Raw genomic sequence first — 16022 nt, 5'->3', positions numbered from 1 at the left:
ATTTTTTCATCAGAGAGGTTTTCTTTTTCCAGGACTCTGCAGAAACAGTTCTTCCACAGATATCTCAGAAACCTGAAATTTTGTTTTACTAGAGACATTTCTCATATTTTGCCAGAATTCCCTTTGATTGTGTGCAGAAAGAATAAGCCTGTCTAGAACTGCTGTCTTTTTTCCTGTTAACTGAATGGCTGTATTCTCTCCTCGCTTTACAAAACTCGCTCCTATGCTCTTTCTTCTTCGATTTACTTGCTATTCTAAACAGTCTCCTGGCAGATCGTCTAGTGGCTCTACATACATCATCAAACCATGGGTTTGTTTTCCTCTGATGTGCAAAAGATCTCTTTTTCATACATTCAGCTTGTTTCTTTTAAACAATTATTAAATACACTGTGAGCGTGATTTGCATCAAGATCGATTTACTGTGTGGTGTAAGCCAATGATTCTTTTGTTTCTGAGGACTTCATATTGTCAGTTACACAAGAGAGAGAGAGAGAGAGAGAGAGAGAGAGAGAGAGAGAGAGAGAGAGAACAAGAAACAAGCACTGTTACATATAAGTTTCATGGATTTTCTTGTTTTTTTTTCTTGTTTTTTAACCCTTATAAGCTGAACTGGAACTGATCCTATTACGGATGTAACCTCAAAAGTTCTCTTGGCAAGTCTGACGATATCTTCTTAGAGTGAAACTAGTGTTGCTTGATTCGATGTTTGAAGACACTTCACCTTGTTTGCTAACCTCTTGTCACAATGACATGATTATGAATGAGTGTTTGTTATTCATGTGTTTTTCACGTCGCGTCGCCATATTCTTCGCCATATTCGTTATCGAAATATCCCTGACATTTTTGTTGGAGGATTGCGGGAAGTTGACGATTCGGTCAGCCAAGAGATGACCTTAGTGGTCGGCTGGACAATAAATACCGTGAACTGAAGATTCGAACATAGGTTGTTTAACTCACTCAGTACGGCCAGTCCTCTCTTCTCCTCTACACAGACCCCTCGGATGTCCAGTGGGTGTCTGAATGACCCAACCTTTAGCTTCCGTCGTCAGAATTGTGGTATTCTTCTTTGTCAACATTCACCTCTTCAGTATAAGAGCCTTCCGCTTGCAATATGTTGATGATGGTAATTGGGGTGAAACGCTGTTAACGTCGTCTCTTTCGCCGTTCGTATGGAGAGAGTTAATTGACGCATCCTGCCGGTGACTTTGATGCTGCAGTGCTTGACAGTGCTTGGCTTGTGCTGACTCACCAGGACTGAGCACGTTAAAGTTCGTCGTGCGCACAGTTTGACTACATTGTGTCTTTTCCACATTTCTTGCACAGTTGTTGTAGAAAGTTTGATCTTCTTCTTCTTCTTCTTTGTTCGTGGGCTTCAACTCCCACGTTCACTCGTATACGCGAGTGGGCTTTTTACGTGTATGACCGTTTTTACCCCGCCATGTAGGCAGCCATACTCCGCTTTTGGGGGTGTGCATGCTGGGTATGTTCTTGTTTTCATAACCCACCGAACGCTGACATGGATTACAGGATCTTTAACGTGCGTATTTGATCTTATGCTTGCGTATACATACGAAGGGGGTTCAGGCACTGACAGGTCTGCAATATGTTGACCTGAGAGATCGTAAAAATCTCCACCCTTTACCCACCAGGCGCCGTCACCGTGATTCGAACCCGGGACCCTCAGATCGTAAGTCCAACGCTTTAACCATTCGGCTATGGCGCCCGTCGAAAGTTTGATCGTTTGATTATTATTTTGGATTGTCTTTGAACAGTTTTTATACAGCATTCTTGTCCTTTAAGAACAAAGTGAAAAAGATTGTAATCACAAAGTAAAACAAGGGAAAGGTACGAGCGCACAACAAAAGCACGATCCACAGTCACTGATAACTCGATAGTTAACTCTCTCCATACGAACGGCGAAAGAGACGACGTTAACAGCGTTTCACCCCAATTACCATCATCAAAATATTGCAAGCGGAAGGCTCTTATACTGAAGAGGTGAATGTTGACAAAGAATACCACAATTCTGACGACGGAAGCTAAAGGTTGGGTCATTCAGACACCCACTGGACATCCGAGGTGTGTGTGAAGAGGAGAAGAGAGGACTGGCCGTACTGAGTGAGTTAACCATTCGGCTATGGCGCCCGTCGAAAGTTTGATCGTTTGATTATTGTTTTGGATTGTCTTTGAACAGTTTTCACACAGCGTTCTTGTCCTTTAAGAACAAAGTGAAAAAGATTGTAATCACAAAGTAAAACAAGGGAAAGGTACGAGCGCACAACAAAAGCACGATCCACAGTCACTGATAACTCGATAGTTTTATGTGTCGCCAAGGTTCAGATGGTATCACTACTGTTTGTCTGGAGGCGACAATTTGTGATGTTGTTATCTGTGCCATCACGAGTGTGACGCTGAGATACAGACCGGATGTGGCGGTTAGTGTATATTGTGTGGTGGTAGTGGTGGTATATACGTGTGTGGGAGGGGGGAAGGGTGTGGGCGCGGGGGTAGGGAGAGGGTTAATTGGTGTTGTGACGTGAATAGAGAGTTGCGTCTGACGGGTGTTGTGGCAGAGTGGTTAGAACGCTGGATTTTCCCCGACAGTTTCCTCAGTTCATTTCCCGGTGTCGGCGTACCTGGTTGGTGAAGGGTGGAGATTGTTTTTCGATTTCCCAGGTCAACATATGTACAGACCTGCAAGTGTCTGGGTCTCCTTTGCGTGTATACGCATGCAGAAGATCAAAAACGCACGTTAAAGATCCTGTAATCTATAGTGTCAGCGTTCGGTGGGTTGTCGGAAACAGGAACATACACCATGTAAGACGTATGTGGCTGACAACAAACTGCCATACACGTAAAAGCCCACTCTTAATTTTTTCGGCGAAAGAGACGACGTTAACAGCGTTTCACCCCAATTACCATCATCAAAATATTGCAAGCGAAAGGCTCTTGTACTGAAGACGTGCATGTTGACAAAGAATACCACAATTCTGACGACGGAAGCTAAAGGTTGGGTCATTCAGACACCCACTGGACATCCGAGGGGTCTGTGTAGAGGAGAAGAGAGGACTGGCCGTACTGAGTGAGTTAAATGCATGCGAGTAAACGTGGGAGTTGCAGCCCACGAAAGCAGAAGAAGAAAAATAAGAAGCAAAGAACTTCGTCTGATCTTAATTCCGTGTTTCAGTGTTTCAGATTCATATTGCACACGCATTGTAGGTCGTTTGTATCAGGTAACTGCGGAATGCACTTTACAAAGAGCAACACCAACTGTGACAGAATATCCAATGTCTGCAACCACTGATGCAATCTCTGTGGAAGGAACCCTTCCGGCTGTCTGTGAGGCCTGGTAGTCCCTGCACACTGGTCGATGATTCCAGCTGTGATACCAGACTTTCACGAGTCAGTGTCACTTGTGACACATAACCGCGAGAACAAAATGAAGCTGAAGTTGAGCCTGACTATGGATTTGGTTTTCTCCTCTCTGTTCTTTTTCCCCCCTGCTTCCACACCCCCCCCCCCGTCTCTCACACCATCTCAACAGCAGTGCTGTCTCTATCACCCCCCTGTCTCTCACACCATCTCAACAGCAGTGCTGTCTCTATCACCCCCCCTGTCTCTCACACCATCTCAACAGCAGTGCTGTCTCTCCCTGTCTCTCACACCATCTCAACAGCAGTGCTGTCTCTCCCTGTCTCTCACACCATCTCAACAGCAGTACTGTCTCTATCTCCCCCCTGTCTCTCACACCATCTCAACAGCAGTGCTGTCTCTATCACCCCTGTCTCTCACACCATCTCAACAGCAGTGCTGTCTCTATCACCCCTGTCTCTCACACCATCTCAACAGCAGTGCTGTCTCTATCACCCCCCCCCTGTCTCTCACACCATCTCAACAGCAGTGCTGTCTCTATCACCCCCCCCTGTCTCTCACACCATCTCAACAGCAGTGCTGTCTCTATCACCCCTGTCTCTCACACCATCTCAACAGCAGTGCTGTCTCTCCCTGTCTCTCACACCATCTCAACAGCAGTGCTGTCTCTATCACCCCCCCCCTGTCTCTCACACCATCTCAACAGCAGTGCTGTCTCTATCACCCCCCCCCCCTGTCTCTCACACCATCTCAACAGCAGTGCTGTCTCTATCACCCCCTCCTGTCTCTCACACCATCTCAACAGCAGTGCTGTCTCTCCCTGTCTCTCACACCATCTCAACAGCAGTGCTGTCTCTCCCTGTCTCTCACACCATCTCAACAGCAGTGCTGTCTCTATCACCCCCCCTGTCTCTCACACCATCTCAACAGCAGTGCTGTCTCTATCCCCCCTGTCTCTCACACCATCTCAACAGCAGTGCTGTCTCTATCACCCCCCCCCCCCTGTCTCTCACACCATCTCAACAGCAGTGCTGTCTCTATCACCCCCCTGTCTCTCACACCATCTCAACAGCAGTGCTGTCTCTATCTCCCCCCTGTCTCTCACACCATCTCAACAGCAGTGCTGTCTCTCTCCCTGTCTCTCACACCATCTCAACAGCAGTGCTGTCTCTATCACCCCTGTCTCTCACACAATCTCAACAGCAGTGCTGTCTCTCTCCCTGTCTCTCACACCATCTCAACAGCAGTGCTGTCTCTCTCCCTGTCTCTCACACCATCTCAACAGCAGTGCTGTCTCTATCACCCCTGTCTCTCACACCGTCTCAACAGCAGTGCTGTCTCTATCACCCCTGTCTCTCACACCATCTCAACAGCAGTGCTGTCTCTCCCTGTCTCTCACACCATCTCAACAGCAGTGCTGTCTCTCCCCCCCTGTCTCTCACACCATCTCAACAGCAGTGCTGTCTCTCCCTGTCTCTCACACCATCTCAACAGCAGTGCTGTCTCTATCACCCCTGTCTCTCACACCATCTCAACAGCAGTGCTGTCTCTCCCCTGTCTCTCACACCATCTCAACAGCAGTGCTGTCTCTATCACCCCTGTCTCTCACACCATCTCAACAGCAGTGCTGTCTCTCCCTGTCTCTCACACCATCTCAACAGCACTGCTGTCTCTATCACCCCCCTGTCTCTCACACCATCTCAACAGCAGTGCTGTCTCTATCACCCCCTGTCTCTCACACCATCTCAACAGCAGTGCTGTCTCCCCTCTGTCTCTCACACCATCTCAACAGCAGTGCTGTCTCTATCACCCCCTGTCTCTCACACCATCTCAACAGCAGTGCTGTCTCTATCACCCCCCTCCTGTCTCTCACACCATCTCAACAGCAGTGCTGTCTCTATCACCCCCACTGTCTCTCACACCATCTCAACAGCAGTGCTGTCTCTCCCTGTCTCTCACACCATCTCAACAGCAGTGCTGTCTCTATCTCCCCCCTGTCTCTCACACCATCTCAACAGCAGTGCTGTCTCTCCCCTGTCTCTCACACCGTCTCAACAGCAGTGCTGTCTCTCACCCCTGTCTCTCACACCATCTCAACAGCAGTGCTGTCTCTATCTCCCCCCTGTCTCTCACACCATCTCAACAGCAGTGCTGTCTCTCTCCCTGTCTCTCACACCATCTCAACAGCAGTGCTGTCTCTCCTCACACAACCCAACCCGGATTCTCCAGTCACAGCCACACTTCCGGTTCTTGGAAGATTGTTATCGCAGCCGCACGATTCTCCACAGTAAGTGCCTCACACCCACACGCGACTCCTCACTCCCAGCCACCCACAAACACACCTATACACACACACAGACACAGACACACGTACGTACGTACGCAACCACACAGACGCGCGCGCGCGCGCGCATGGAAACGCACACATGCACAGTGTAGACCCTTGGAAGTTCAGGGACTCGATGAAACATGAAACACGTCACAGGTCATATGGTACCCTGAAAAGTAAAGACTATGTTGCTGTTCTCCCTCCCCCCTGTGTGTGTGTGTGTGTGTGTGTGTGTGTGTGTGTGTGTGTGTGTGTGTGTGTGTGTGTGTGTGTGTGTCTCAACGTTTGTTTACCCCCCCCCCACCCCCCGCCCCCCACATGAGTGAATACAGAATACTTTATTATCTCAACAAGGGAAATTCATTTGTGGTGTAAAACACATAAACAGTACACAGAAATCACAGTCCTTCAACGTGTATACATACAAGACATAAAATGTTCACATGGCAACCTAAATGCGTACAATAAATAACCACAGTAGATAGCGACAACACAAGAGAAACCTTTAAGAAGATGACTTACAGGTTTCTGTTGTGGGCATGGCCTGTAATTTTGAATGAAATATTCTGTATCCGTATCCACCACCCCCATCACCCCCCGGTACCCCACCCTCCCCCATCCCGCAAGCCTCCCCCTCACCCCCCCCCCCCCACCCCCCCGACCCCTCCCCCACCCCTATCCAGCTTTCAACCACTGTGATGCAGCAACTGTTGAGGTGTTGGTATTTGCAAAAAAGAATAGGATGGACGTTATGTGTTCTGGTGCTCCGTGTCTGTCTGTCTGTCTCTTCTCTTCTCCTACCCTCCTCTCTCTCTCTGTCTCTCTCTCTCTCTCTGTCTCTCTGTCTCTCTCTCTCTCTCTCTCTCTCTCTCCGTCTCTCTCTCTTTCTCTGAACACTGAAATGTTTATGACACTAATGACATTAAACATTTCAGTGTTTCAGTGTTCAGTGTTCTCTCTCTCTCTCTGTGTCTCTTCTGTCTCTGTCTCTCTCTCTCTCTCTCCGTCTCTCTCTCTTTCTCTGAACACTGAAATGTTTATGACACTAATGACATTAAACATTTCAGTGTTTCAGTGTTCAGTGTTCTCTCTGTGTTCGCTCTCTCTCTCTCTTTCTCTCTCTCTCTCTCCATCTCTCTCTCTCTCACTGTGTTGCTTTCTGTTTTCGCGTGTAAGCTTTTGCAGCGTTTGCCTAATTATGTCTGTGTACAAACATGTGATGTTAGGTGCTGTTGTTTATTCGTGTTTGCTGTTTAACGCCCCCTCACCCCCCCCCCCTCCCCCCCACCCCCACCCCGCCTTTTTTTTCCATTTTTCCTAGAGGGCTTTTGTCTTTTCTCCGCTTCTGTCATGAAATAAAGAATCGTTTTGTTTATCTCCTGCTCTTTCCGTCTGTATCTTTCTGTCTCTGTCTCTCAGTCTCACAACCCTCCCCCCCCCGCCCACCCCACGCCCCTTGCCCCCCCCCCCCTCCTCCCCACCCCCACTTACACACACATACATTTACAAGCACAAGCACACAGCACACACACACACACACACACACACACACACACACACGCACTTACACACACATTTATACACACACACACACCACACACACACACACACACACACACACTCATGAGCACGCACATGCGCGCATGTTTGCACACATATCGTACTCACAGACACAAGTGCGCGCACTTACACACACACACACACACACACACACACACACACACACACACACGCACACGCACACACACCCTACACAAAACACCCCCCCTGACACCTCCCCCCCCCCCCCCCCCGACACACGCACCCTACACAAAACACACCCCCCCCCCCCGACACCCCCGGCCCCCTGCCGGGCCCCCCCCCCCCACGCACACTACACAAAACACACAGACCCCGACACCCACACATACAGACCCCCCCCCCCCACACACACACACTACACAAAACACCCCCTCCAGCCCCCCCACCCTCCCCACACACACACAAACGCAAGGAAAGAAAGAAAAGAGAATATAAAAAAAAAAGACTTGTTACACTTTTCCAACAAAACCTTTCTTATTTATCCACCTCATGATACATTCACTCCACGTCTTTATTCTTTCTTTCTTTCTTTCTTTCTGTCTGTCTTTTTCTCCCTGCCCCCCCCCCCCCCCCCCCCCTCCCCCCTTCCCCCCACCACCTCTTCCACCATACCCGCTCTCAGGATCTCCAGTAGCGTCGCCATCCCATAGACCACCCCGCTCAAACGACACCCGACTGCGCGCTGTCAATAGCGCTACCCACTCGTCACTCTCGGCTTTTTCTGACACCCCACCGCGTGACTGGCATCCACCCGTTTAACTGGGGGCCTACCCGCCCTCCACGAGGCCCTGGGGGCTATAAATATATATATGTGTGGCTGTTTCGGGTACGTGTGGCTTGGGTGGGGTGAGAGCGGGTGGATGTGTGTGGTGGTGGTGGTGGTGTGTGTGTGTGTGTGTTGGTGGTGGTGGAGGTATGTGTGTGTGTTTGTATGAGTGTGTGTGTGTTTGTTTGTGTGTGTTGGTTGTGGTGGTGGTGTGTGTGTGTGTGTGTTTGTATGTGTGTTGGTTGTGGTGGTGGTGTGTGTGTGTGTGTTTGTATGTGTGTTGGTTGTGGTGGTGGTGTGTGTGTGTTATGAGTGTGTGTGTGTGTGTGTGTGTGTGTGTGTGTGTGTGTGTGTGTTGGTTGTGGTGGTGTATGTGTGTTTGTATGAGTGTGTGTGTGTTGGTGGTGGTGGAGGTATGTGTGTGTGTTTGTATGAGTGTGTGTGTGTGTGTGTGTGTGTGTGTGTTGGTTGTGGTGGTGTATGTGTGTTTGTATGAGTGTGTGTGTGTGTATGTGTGTGTGTGTGTTGGTTGTGGTGGTGTGTGTGTGTTTGTATGAGTGTGTGTGTGTTGGTGGTGGTGGAGGTATGTGTGTGTGTTTGTATGAGTGTGTGTGTGTGTGTGTGTGTGTGTGTGGTTGTGGTGGTGTGTGTGTTTGTATGAGTGTGTGTGTTGGTGGTAATGGTGTGTGTGTGTGTGTGTTGGTTGTGGTGGTGGTGGTGGTGGTGGTGGTGGTGTGTGTGTGTGTGTGTGTGTGTGTGTGTGTGTTTGTATGAGTGTGTGTGTGTGTGTGTGTGTGTGGTCATTGTCTTCGTCGTCGTCGTCGTCGTCATGGTCGTGATCGTAATCGCGAGAAATGTCCTGTTTTGCTTTGCGGCTGAAGTCGATAAATCATTGTGTGCTTTATGTTTTGAAGAATGGTAAGGTTGTGTTCCACTGGTATTGTTCGCTGAGTGTGGTATGGTGATGTTGGAAAGTCACTCATGCGTGTAATGGCAAACAACAGAGATCATAAATACGGAATGTCATGTTCCCCTCTGTCTGTCTGTCTGTCTGTTTCTCTGTGTCTGTCTGTCGGTCTGTGCCTCTCTCTGTGTGTCCTCTGTCTGTCTCTGTGTTTGAGAGGGGGTGGAGTTGAGGTAACGAGAGAAGACATGAAATGTTTCATTCAGATTTACGCCTAAGTTTCTGTGTGAAACGGAGGGGGGTGGTTGAGGGTCAAATACCAGTCACATAAATCATTTTCCCGAAAGTTCGGTGCATATTATTTACATTTAAGATAATTTCGTATCGGGAAGCATTTATATTAATGCTGTCATCTAAGTTTTGACTGTAGGCAATGGCTTTTTAAGGCGTTGTAAATGAAGAATGTCATAGCAGATACCGCAGTCACATATAACGTTTTTCACAAAGACTTGTTTGTTGACTGCAGAGTGCAAGAATGGCGGAAACCTGCTCAGAACAGAAACAGATTTGCTGAATACAGGATGTATCAGCTGACTATAATGGTGGACCATATTAACTGGGATTGCAATGAATAGATATGCAAAGTGTGCTTTGAGCAAACTAAGATTTTGCGTTACAAACACTGCGTGCCATCGGTTCAGAGCCATCGGTTCAGAAGAGTTCGACACAGCGTTGTGTCATTTATGGCACGATTCAGAAGATGAGAATCATGTTATGTTTTGTTGTCATGGGAGGAAGGTGGCAGAATTGTTAAGACGCTCAACTGCCAATACAGAGAGTCCGTGAGGGTGTGGGTTCGAATCCCGCTCTCGCCCTTTCTCCCAAGTTTGACTGGAAAATCAAACTGAGCGTCTAGTCTTTCGGATGAGACGATAAACCGAGGTCCCGTGTGCAGCACGCACTTGGCGCACTGAAAAAGAACCCATGGCAACGAGAGTGTTGTCCTCTGGCGAAATTACGTAAAATGAAATCCACTTTCATAGGTACACAAATATGTAAGCATGCACTCAAGGCCTGACTAAGCGCGTTGGGTTATGCTGCTGGTCAGGCATCTGCTCAACAGATGTGGTGTAGCGTGTATGGATTTGTCCGAACGCAGTGACGCCTCCTTGAGAAAGTGAAACTGAAACTGAAACTGTCCTGGTCTTCATGACTTAACCCCTTTGCAGTCAGTCTGCACACAGCCCAACACCAGAACGAGTTTCTCTACGAAATGTATGAACGCAAATGGGTTAAGGGTGCATTATATTCAGCCTAAACCCATGCCGCTTTAGATTACATTTCCTGTCGGAGTGTTCCTTTCCTTGTGATCGTGATCATTTTGTATTCTCTTCTTGTAATGCTGAACGGCATTCTGTCAGATCTGTCTGATCTGAGGTATGCTGAGATATACTATGCAGTCTTCTTACCTGGCTGAGAGAGGTGGGGGGGGGAGGGAGAGATGGGGGAGGGAGAGAAAGGGGGAGGGAAAAGAGAGAGAGGGGAGGGAGAGAGAGAGAGAGAGAGAGAGGGAGAGAGAGAGAGAGAGAGAGAGTGTTTGTGTGTGTGTGTTGCGAGGTAGAGTTTGAGAGACAGAGAAGAGATGGTGAATGATGGATTGAGATCGGTAAATCTTTTGATTGTAACGATCGATGGACCGACCGATGGTGGAATGGTGGAGACGACATGAGCCACTGACCGTGAAATTCGATGTGACGGGCTCCTGGCTTGAGGTCAGATGGACCGACCGATCGACGGGCGCAATAGCCGAGTGGTTAAAGCGTTGGACTGTCAATCTGAGGGTCCCGGGTTCGAATCACGGTGACGGCGCCTGGTGGGTAAAGGGTGGAGATTTTTACGATCTCCCAGGTCAGCATATGTGCAGACCTGCTTAGTGCCTGAACCCCCTTCGTGTGTATATGCAAGCAGAAGATCAAATACGCACGTTAAAGATCCTGTAATCCATGTCAGCGTTCGGTGGGTTATGGAAACAAGAACATACCCAGCATGCACACCCCCGAAAACGGAGTATGGCTGCCTACATGGCGGGGTAAAAACAGCCATACACGTAAAAGCCCACTCGTGTACACACGAGTGAACGCAGAAGAAGAAGAAGAAGGAGGACCGACCGATGGTGGAATGGAGGAGACGATTGAGCCACTGACCGTGAAATTCGATGTAACGGGCTCCTGGCTTGAGGTCAGACTTCATAGCTCACATGGAAGAGGTATAGCCAGGGAGTTAACACCATGAGAAAAAAACAACAAAACCTTTTACCTCCCCTTCCAAGCACACACCTTCTGGCTGTGACGGTTATTGCGCTGCCAACCATCCTACCCACACGTTGATGAAGTCATTTCAGTCAGCCGGTCCACAACCAACCAACCAGCCAACCAACCAACCAATCAATCAATCGATCAATTACCATCGCGTCAGGTGATCCTATCGATCATTTCAGTCAGCCAGTTTACCAGCCAGTCAATCAATTACCATCGTCTTATGTGGTCCATCAATTATTTCAGCCAGCAGGATTTCCAGTAAATCACTTAAAAAAAGAAGAAAAAAAAGTGCGCTTTTGAACAAGCCATTGACGTGATTGTCCCCATCTAAAGCTTCGCTTCCTGTGAAATGAATTCGACTCTTCCAAATGGCAGTTCTGTTTTTAAAAGTTCTTTAACTCACTCAGTACCGCCAGTCCTCTCTTCTCCTCTACACAGACCCCTCGGATGTCCAGTGGGTGTCTGAATGACCCAACATTTAGCTTCCGTCGTCAGAATTGTGGTATTCTTTGTCAACATTCACCTCTTCAGTATAAGAGCCTTCCGCTTGCAATATTTTGATGATGGTAATTGGGGTGAAACGCTGTTAACGTCGTCTCTTTCGCCGTTCCTTTCTTGGAACGTTTTCATGTCAACAAAATATGTATATTGTTGGTTTAAACAGTATTGTATTTGGAACATGTCACAAGACAACACAGATATCGATGAACAGGACAACAAGAAAATCTGTTTATTGTGTATAATGTTGCGCACGAATGTTCGCAATAAACGGAAATTGCAGAACTATGACGGTGACGGTCACCAGTGTCAGGTCGCCCTGAGTCCACACACCTGAGGAGACCCAGCACTGCCCGTCAAGTCAGCTCGGTGGTGTCCTGTGTGGGTGCCCGCTCTGATTCAACGAACAAGTGCTCGTGTTTCGCCGTGGTTTGGAAGAAAGAAATAAAGAAAGAGAAAGAAAGAAAAGAAAACATTGTTACTGACGCGAGCTTACTTTTTGGGAAGAATTTACACCCCTGTGATGAATATGGCCATTACAACGACAACGATGATGATGATGTTGGTAATGTTGATGATTATCGCATCTTCTTTTCTCGCGTCCCTACGATGATGATGACCATGACAACAACAACAACAACAACAAAACAACAGCGATGATGATGATGATGATGATTGTATCAAGAGAGGAAGGTATCAGGGTGGTCAAGACGCTTTTCTGCCAGTACACAGTCCGTGAGGTGAGGAAGGTATCAGGGTGGTCAAGACGCTTTTCTGCCAGTACACAGTCCGTGAGGTGAGGAAGGTATCAGGGTGGTCAAGACGCTTTTCTGCCAGTACACAGTCCGTGAGGTGAGGAAGGTATCAGGGTGGTCAAGACGCTTTTCTGCCAGTACACAGTCCGTGAGGTGAGGAAGGTATCAGGGTGGTCAAGACGCTTTTCTGCCAGTACACAGTCCGTGAGGTGAGGAAGGTATCAGGGTGGTCAAGACGCTTTTCCGCCAGTACACAGTCCGTGAGGTGAGGAAGGTATCAGGGTGGTCAAGACGCTTTTCCGCCAGTACACAGTCCGTGAGGTGAGGAAGGTATCAGGGTGGTCAAGACGCTTTTCCGCCAGTACACAGTCCGTGAGGTGAGGAAGGTATCAGGGTGGTCAAGACGCTTTTCCTGCCAGTACACAGTCCGTGAGGTGAGGAAGGTATCAGGGTGGTCAAGACGCTTTTCTGCCAGTACACAGTCCGTGAGGTGAGGAAGGTATCAGGGTGGTCAAGACGCTTTTCCGCCAGTACACAGTCCGTGAGGTGAGGAAGGTATCAGGGTGGTCAAGACGCTTTTCCGCCAGTACACAGTCCGTGAGGTGAGGAAGGTATCAGGGTGGTCAAGACGCTTTTCCGCCAGTACACAGTCCGTGAGGTGAGGAAGGTATCAGGGTGGTCAAGACGCTTTTCCGCCAGTACACAGTCCGTGAGGTGAGGAAGGTATCAGGGTGGTCAAGACGCTTTTCCGCCAGTACACAGTCCGTGAGGTGAGGAAGGTATCAGGGTGGTCAAGACGCTTTTCTGCCAGTACACAGTCCGTGAGGTGAGGAAGGTATCAGGGTGGTCAAGACGCTTTTCTGCCAGTACACAGTCCGTGAGGTGAGGAAGGTATCAGGGTGGTCAAGACGCTTTTCTGCCAGTACACAGTCCGTGAGGTGAGGAAGGTATCAGGGTGGTCAAGACGCTTTTCTGCCAGTACACAGTCCGTGAGGTGAGGAAGGTATCAGGGTGGTCAAGACGCTTTTCCGCCAGTACACAGTCCGTGAGGTGAGGAAGGTATCAGGGTGGTCAAGACGCTTTTCTGCCAGTACACAGTCCGTGAGGTGAGGAAGGTATCAGACTGGTCAAGACGCTTTTCTGCCAGTACACAGTCCGTGAGGTGAGGAAGGTATCAGGGTGGTCAAGACGCTTTTCCGCCAGTACACAGTCCGTGAGGTGAGGAAGGTATCAGGGTGGTCAAGACGCTTTTCTGCCAGTACACAGTCCGTGAGGTGAGGAAGGTATCAGGGTGGTCAAGACGCTTTTCTGCCAGTACACAGTCCGTGAGGTGAGGAAGGTATCAGGGTGGTCAAGACGCTTTTCCGCCAGTACACAGTCCGTGAGGTGAGGAAGGTATCAGGGTGGTCAAGACGCTTTTCTGCCAGTACACAGTCCGTGAGGTGAGGAAGGTATCAGGGTGGTCAAGACGCTTTTCTGCCAGTACACAGTCCGTGAGGGCTGAGGGTTCGATTCCAGCTCTCGCCTTTCCTCCCAAGTTTGGCTGAAAAGTGAAACTGCACGTCTGGTCATTTGGATGAGACGATGAACCGAGGGTCCCGTGTGCAGCACGCATTTAGCCGCACTGAAAAAGAACCCACGGCAACGAGGGTGTTGTCCTTCTGGCAAAATGCTGTGGAAGAAATCCACTCTGATAGGTACACAAATATATATATATATATGTGTGTGTGTGTGTGTGTATTATGCATGCACTCAAGCCCTGACTAAGCGCGCTGTGTTACGCTGCTGAATAGTCATCTGCATTGCAGATGTGGAAAACGTGTAAGCCCTGACTAAGCGCGTTGGGTTTTATGCTGCTGGTCAGGCAATCTGCCTTAGCAGATGTGGTGTTGCTAGCAGCGTGTATTATGGATTCGCCCGAACGCAGTAACGTCCCCTTAAGAAACTGAAACCCGTTTGTAGTCCGGTAACATTAGTGGAAAAAAATCGGCTTGTGTGCAAGGAAATTGCCTTCTTCTAAGGTGGTTTTTTTTTTATATATTATTTTTGTATCATTATCATTTAAAAAAAATAAAAACCTGACAAAGGAATTAGTCTGCAGAAAATGTCTATTCCAGCTGGACTCTCGTGGTTTGTTCCAGCTCCCTGGACCATCGGGACGACCTGAGCGGGGAGAAGAAAGCTGATGACGAGCGCTGCTTGCCGAGGGCCTTACGGGCCGTGTACTTGTGTGTGGCCATGGCGGCCAGTGGCCTGGCCATGCTGTGCAAGGAGCAAGGCATCATGGGACTGGGGCTGTGCGCGGCTCTGGACGTCCTGGTCTTCTCCAGGACGGTGACGCGGAGGGCGTTCAGGTGGGTGGGTGTGGGAGGGACGGGTTTGGTTTTGGGGGTTGAGGTGTGGGTTGGGGTGTGGCCGGGGAGAGGAAGTGGTGGTGATGGTGAGGTGGGATGAGTGAGGAACATGCGTTTTTTTTGTTTTATTTTGTTGTTTTGTCTCTTGCATCATAGCTGTTAGATACACATGTATGTTAAAATGTATGTATGCAGTGTGTGTATGTGTGTGTGTGTGTGTGGTCATATTTTGGTGTGTGTATGTAACATAGATGTAATGTTTTATGTTAACAAAGCGCTTTTGTAAAGCACCTAGAGCAGATTTCTGGAGAGTGTGCTATATAAGTATCCATTATTGACTCACTTGTGTAAACAAAGTGAGTCTATGTTTTAACCCGGTGTTCGGTTGTGTGTGTGTGTGTGTGTGTGTGTCTGTGTGTCCGTGGTAAACTTTAACATTGACATTTTCTCTGCAAATACTTTGTCAGTTGACACCAAGTTAGGCATAAAAATAGGAAAAATTCAGTTCTTTCCTGTCATCTTGTTTAAAACAATATTGCACCTCTGGGATGGGCACCAAAAAAAGTAATAAAAGATGAAGCCTAATCATATGCAAACTGCATTTACTGTTATATTTATATTTTTTGTATTCTCTAAACTTGGCACTTTGACCTCTTATTCTGACACAACAACAAGAGGAGTCATTATTATCATTTTTTTGTTCAAACAGGAACTTCTTTTGCAAAGCATGGAATTTTTATTTTATTTTGCAAACGTTTTGGTGCAGATAGTAAAAAAGGGAAATTACTCTCTAATTAATGCTAGGGGACTTAATTTATCACAAGTGAGTCTTGAAGGCCTTGCCTCTCTTGTTTTTTTTTTTTTTTTTTCCCCCTCACCCATACGCTCACGGATGTGTGCACGTGTAAGTGCGTGGGTGAAGGCATGTTTGAGAACACCCTCGTCCCCCCCTCTTTTCCTACTGCTGTCACTCTGCATTCATCATACCTCCCCCTCCCTCCCTCCCTCCCCCCCCTCCGCTCCTGCCCCCCCCACCCCCCCCCACCCCCCACCCCCCTCCCTGCCCCACCGTCATACTTTGTACAGGCTTTCCACCCTTCTCTATCCTTTTCAAGAATGATTTCAATGCATGCACCGTTCTCGCT

General features: G+C 48.4%; 1 protein-coding gene across 1 annotated transcript in view; it reads left to right on the top strand.

Moving 5' to 3' along the window:
* LOC143283145 (protein O-mannosyl-transferase TMTC1-like) overlaps window positions 1–16022 on the top strand; it is a 114457-nt gene that overhangs the window by 56138 nt on the left and 42297 nt on the right. Inside the window, exon 4 of the mRNA XM_076589288.1 lies at window positions 14665–14877. Coding sequence (XP_076445403.1) covers window positions 14665–14877 — 213 coding nt within the window. The remainder of the gene's footprint in view (window positions 1–14664; window positions 14878–16022) is intronic.

This window comes from Babylonia areolata, chromosome 6 (assembly GCF_041734735.1).
Source record: "Babylonia areolata isolate BAREFJ2019XMU chromosome 6, ASM4173473v1, whole genome shotgun sequence".
NCBI classification, from domain to species: Eukaryota; Metazoa; Mollusca; class Gastropoda; order Neogastropoda; family Buccinidae; genus Babylonia; species Babylonia areolata.
This window is presented reverse-complemented; position numbering and strand designations above follow the sequence as displayed.